This window comes from Lygodium microphyllum, chromosome 21 (assembly GCF_053477565.2).
Source record: "Lygodium microphyllum isolate KBCC chromosome 21, Lygodium_microphyllum_v1.1.10, whole genome shotgun sequence".
Classification (NCBI taxonomy): Eukaryota; Viridiplantae; Streptophyta; class Polypodiopsida; order Schizaeales; family Lygodiaceae; genus Lygodium; species Lygodium microphyllum.
This window is the reverse complement of record NC_141155.1, coordinates 131,477,358-131,482,436: the sequence shown is the minus strand read 5'-3', so window position 1 is coordinate 131,482,436 and position 5,079 is coordinate 131,477,358. Positions and strand designations below refer to the sequence as shown.

Here is a 5,079-nt window from a genome sequence, read left to right as displayed (position 1 = left end):
ACAAGTGAGTCGAGCTTGGCAACATTCATATTGATGCTAGCCTTGTAGACTTTTTCACCACGTGTTTGCCCTGCAAAAATGTTTCACATTGTAAGGAATGGATGAGGGTGCTTCACTTGTATTTGCCTCACACATTCTTTTATTCTTTGTCTTCCTTAAAGGCACATTGACCTTTAAGTGGGAGGTTGTTGGAGTAAAGGCTAATATGACCAATTGCCCATCTCACTCACAAACCCTAACTATGCATGTACACACTCGATCTTTATTCTTTAAGTGATAAGGAATTAAGGTCTACTTACAACATAGCTATTGGAGGTATCACATGCATAACAGCCTCTCTCTCTCTCTCTCTCTCTCTCTCTCTCACCACCATGTCTATGCAATCTCCATTGTCCTTGTAGCTCCATCGCGAATGACCCTTCCCATCCTCCTAAACTAGGGATGGTTTGAGTTGGTGGGGGAATGGAAGTTATTGACATTTTCCTTGTTGGCCTTCTTCTTTGCCATTGCATTGGCCATCAATAAGACACCAATTTGATTTGGATGAAGAGGCATTGCTCTTAGATGCTTGCTTAGCAGGATGTCCGTCCTTGGTTGTGTTATCAGCGATGACGGAAGATTTTGGGGCTATTTTCAAAGCATTTGTCTCAAGCTACACCACCTCAACCTTATCCTTAGCATCTTCTCCCGCTTCCTTAGTTGGACAAGCTTTCACATAGTGACTTGAGACACTGCATATATAGTAGATATCATGAAAAGAAGAAAACTTAACATGAGTACATATTTCGATATTCTTTGTCTCAAAGATCTCAAGAAAATCTAGAATGTCATTGTGCCAATCCAACATAATGCAAGCTTGCTTTGAATGGGCCCCGCGATACATGGTGGGATATACAATACTTAGTCCAAAGCCTCCACCATTGCATTGAGCTGGCTTTCCAACGAGTTAGGTAAGGCAGGAACATGGATCCAAATGGAGCACTCATATTGGAGGAATTTGTAAGGTTCGAAGCTCAATGACTAGGATGAGTGGTGTATGCAGGTTTCCAGAGACGCCAATTGTGCTCCCAAGGACGAAATCATGGGCAGTAGAAAGCCCTTGCCCATAAAGTGGTAGTGAAGTAGCTCTGCCTTTGCATGGAACGTGGCCATAAACCATTTTGCCAACTGGAAAAAAAAAGAAAAAAAGAGTTTTGCACCACTTTGTGGGGACAGAATGAAGGTGCAGACCGAGAAACAAGTAGTATGTACTATGAATTGCCCCCGAAAAGGGGGTCGCTTTGTGGGGTGGGAATTGAGTTTCCGTGGAACAGATGTGAGAGAGCCTTCCTCCCTCCTTCCCTTCCCTCCCCCCTTCTCTCCAGATGGCCATGGCGTGCGGTCGCGGGTTCTGCCTGTTTTCTCCTCGGGAGTCCTTGGCGGGTACAAGAGTATGGCAGCTCGGCCATAAGCCTGGCCTTACTACTACTGCTGCTATCAAATCTGCCATTGCATCGACAACAGGGTCTGCTAAGGCCGAACTATCATCATCATCATCATCATCATCATCATCGCCATCTGCTGCCGAATGCAAGGAAAGACGCCTCTGGTTGCCTGGCCTGGACCCCCCTCCTCATCTCGATGGATCGTAAGTCTCTCACTTTTTTTATCAGACCCGTTTGATAACGTCCTTCCTATAGTGTTCGACATTACGAGCTTCTGCTCGGCAGGCACCACATAGCTAGCTATGTGCAGTTGGGGGCAGGGGCCGGCTGGCACCAGGGTCCGAGCAGAAGCTCATTACGTTGTCGTAATTCACAATGTAGGAATTTGTCTGAAACGTCTTGTGGTTATCCTCGCAATTAGGTTGGTCTTTCTGCATACCCATTGGGCCTTGATTAGTGTGACCGACATGTTCAGAGACCCAAGGGATGCTGAAACTTCTGGCACATTATTGTTAAAACAATTACAGAATGGATGTCTGCCCCGCCTATCACTTCACAAATGGAGTCTCAAAGCTCTACCTCGACACCATGTTTCAACTTCCTGCAGCATCGAACTGCACTCTCTCTGTGGATGTCATGTTGCACACGGTGCTTGTTCTGTAGCTGCATGCTATGGAGTGCATATATAAACATTAACTGGGGCATGGCATTATAAGTTTGACACAAATACACATCTAGTTGCAAGTTTCACAATACTGTTTTGTGTCCCATGTGAGCCACAGCAAGACTAACTGCGGTCGTTGACAAGACTAACCTTGGTGGCTGATCGTGTTTTCATGCTAACTGCTACATTGTTAAAACGCAATTGTACATTTAGGAGTGGAACAGTTTCCTTATCACTCCATGGTCTGTCTCCTTCTGAGTGAACTTGCATATTTGAATTCCATAATACTGTATTGTTTCAATGAAAGCAAGTTCCTACAGAAAGCAGTTCCCACATTCAATCCTTGGCCGTTAGGCAAGTATTCAGGTGGTTGCATTGCTGCTAAAAACTTGTCTCTTGGACACAATGTTTTGGAATAATAACTTAGTTTTAGCTACAGTTCTATTGATAAGTCTGTTGAGGAAAGTTGTGCTCTGGTTTGATTCAATCTATTTTTGTAGCCTTCCAGGGGACTATGGTTTCGATCCCCTAGAACTTGGCAAAGAGCCTGCTGCGTTACAATGGTACGTGCAAGCGGAGCTTATACATGCACGTTTTGCAATGGCCGGTGTGGCTGGTATCCTTTTTACAGATGTCAGAACCCATTCCTAGATTTTTAGCTACAACTTTTCAAAATGCTGATTGTATTTTGTTGCAAATGAAATTATTGCCAACGCACTCAAGAGTTCCTCAATTTATTTGCAGTTGCTCAGATGGACAGGTTTAAAGAAGGATCTGCCTGTATGGTATGAAGCAGGGGCTACTCAGTTCGACTTTGCTAGTACAAAGACTCTGTTTATTATTCAACTCATTTTGATGGGGTATGTCACTAAGGCATGCTGCTTTAAATTATCACATGCAAGTTCAAAGAGAAAGGTTGTTTGACTTGTCTTGGATAGCATGCGTATTTAATGTGTCGAGAAAAAATGTGAAGGTGGTGCTAATTTTGCTCCACTGGAAGAGGGTAGTTTGGTTGTAAGAACTGTTTCTTTGGAATATGGGGATTTTGGATGTGCTTTCAAACAAGGAATGAAAACTGGTCTTTGATATCTTTTGTGGTAGATTTGTGGAAACCAAGAGGTATATGGATCTCATCTCACCCCGATCTCAAGGTGCAGAGGACTCATTTTTGGGCTTGGAGCCAGCTCTGGAAGGTTTAGAGCCTGGGTAAACATCAATATATCTGTTGCTCCGATCACTATGACAAAAATTGGACACAAAAACATCACATATGATTGCACGAGCCTGCGATAGGCACACTACTCTTGCTCTAAAGTGATCTGTTCATACAAATGGAGGCAGGTATCCTGGTGGGCCGCTCTTCAATCCTCTTGGCTTGGGCATTGGGCTGGGAAACTTTCATTCTCTCAAGGAAAAGGAGATTAAAAATGGTACAAGTTTGCTTGTTGCTAGCTACAGGCTCTTAGTGATATTCAGCTTGTTTTGACGATGGAATTTTTTGATGACCTTGCAGGAAGGCTTGCTATGGTGGCTATGGTTGGGTTTCTTATTCAGGCAAATGTGACCAAAACTGGACCTATTGACAACCTTGTAACTCATCTGTCTGATCCATGGCACAGCACAATTATACAAGCACTCATTAGCAAACAAAGTTAGGTCTTCTGAAAATTTGTCTTTCTACTTCATTGTGAGACCCTGCCACTAAGCTCATATCACAATTTACATGCAAATGTAGGCCCCTTAAGTGGTTCCTATCAATGCCAGAAAAGTTCACCAATCAAAAGTTTTGTGCTGGATTCACCTTCTGAATTGCACACAAGGTGAGGGAAAGCTTTGAAACTAGTCGTGTATTTCACAACGCTTTGTTTCATGGAGATCCTGGTCGAGAATTCTACTTTTGAGCTAGTAATGGAACTTGTGTACCAAGAAGAATAAGGGAAGACCATGTTAGTTTTTTCAAACCAACATAGATAACCAACGGCTCCAACTTCCAAGACTGGTTTGCTACTGTTCCGGTTATGTGCCATTTCTAGGGGTTGTTCTTAGTTTGCCCTTGTACCCTAAAGACACAGTCACTTGTTCTTATTTCTTTAATCATGATTGTTTTGAAAAAGTATGTAAACACGAGAGAGAGAGAGAGAGAGAGAGAGAGAGAGAGAGAGAGAGAGAGAGAGAGAGAGAAAGTTATATTAACGTCTTCTAAAGACCAAAACTGGCCTATGAGACAAACTGTGATACAACTGATGAGGTTCAGCTATCCAAAATAAAAGTGCTGAATGAAAAGCTAAAAATTGGAAACTGAAAATACGGTGTTGTGAGTGTGATAAGTGTCGTATATGTGTATGTGCGTATGTAGCTCTCGTATTCCAGATAATAGCTACAAAAGGGGAACAAATGTCGGCTGTGATAGGGGAATAACTGTCGGCTGTGATAAAGTGGTGCGATGTGTATATGTAACAGATGCAGGGAGATATACTATCCTGGGATGTAGTAGCAGTCGTCGAAGTCGCTAATAGCAGGTGATCCCTCCTGGATGCAGGATGTGGTACATCGGCGGTGGAGAAAGAGCAAACTGGAGATCTGAGATCCAATGTGTCGAGTGTCGTCGAATCTCAGTTTGCTGTCGATGTAGATCAAGAATCTTCCGGATCTCCTGTCGGTGTGGCTATGGGGTTCGAAACCCCCGGATCCTCGTGCGGCGTCGGGTATGCTGGTCCTCAGCCTGCTGTAGTGTGAGCCCGGAGGGAGTGGTAACTTAACAAGATATATGCATTGCCTTTTGCCTAGTTGCTTGAAAGAGTCCTTAACAATCCTCAAATTGGAACTGTAGTTTAGAAGTTGATTTTGATAGTTTTAGAATAGCTACCAGCAGTTCTAAGTAGCTAGAGTGTTTATAACCTCTTGTCTTTTCAATAAATAGGCTTAAAGCTTTCGAAACATGTGGCAATTAGGACCCTTGGAAAATCAGAGGTTGGCACATTTGTGCCTTTG

At 43.3% G+C, this 5,079-nt stretch overlaps 1 protein-coding gene across 3 annotated transcripts; it reads left to right on the top strand.

Annotated features, from left to right (window-relative positions):
• Window positions 1–1,267: 1,267 nt before the first annotated feature.
• LHCA5 (photosystem I light harvesting complex protein 5) lies at window positions 1,268–3,984 on the top strand. 3 transcript variants are annotated; one of them, XM_087661997.1, is made up of 6 exons: window positions 1,268–1,627; window positions 2,597–2,651; window positions 2,833–2,948; window positions 3,190–3,294; window positions 3,430–3,518; window positions 3,602–3,984. In XM_087661997.1, exons 1-6 carry the CDS (start codon window positions 1,365–1,367, stop codon window positions 3,742–3,744), a joined length of 771 nt encoding a protein of 256 aa, XP_087518123.1. In that variant the 5' UTR covers window positions 1,268–1,364; the 3' UTR covers window positions 3,745–3,984. The 3 variants fall into 3 exon arrangements, with proteins under 3 accessions (XP_087518123.1, XP_087518124.1, XP_087518122.1); XM_087661998.1 differs by having other exon boundaries at window positions 2,597–2,721; XM_087661996.1 differs by having other exon boundaries at window positions 1,269–1,627; window positions 2,589–2,721.
• Window positions 3,985–5,079: the final 1,095 nt, after the last annotated feature.

Coding starts and splice junctions, on each gene's coding strand:
- LHCA5 (XM_087661996.1), top strand. CDS start 1,365: ATGGCCATGGCGTGCGGTCGCGGGTTCTGCCTGTTTTCTCCTCGGGAG. Junction 1,628..2,588: donor CCTCCTCATCTCGATGGATC/GTAAGTCTCTCA, acceptor CTATTTTTGTAG/CCTTCCAGGGGACTATGGTT. Junction 3,519..3,601: donor GGAAAAGGAGATTAAAAATG/GTACAAGTTTGC, acceptor ATGACCTTGCAG/GAAGGCTTGCTATGGTGGCT.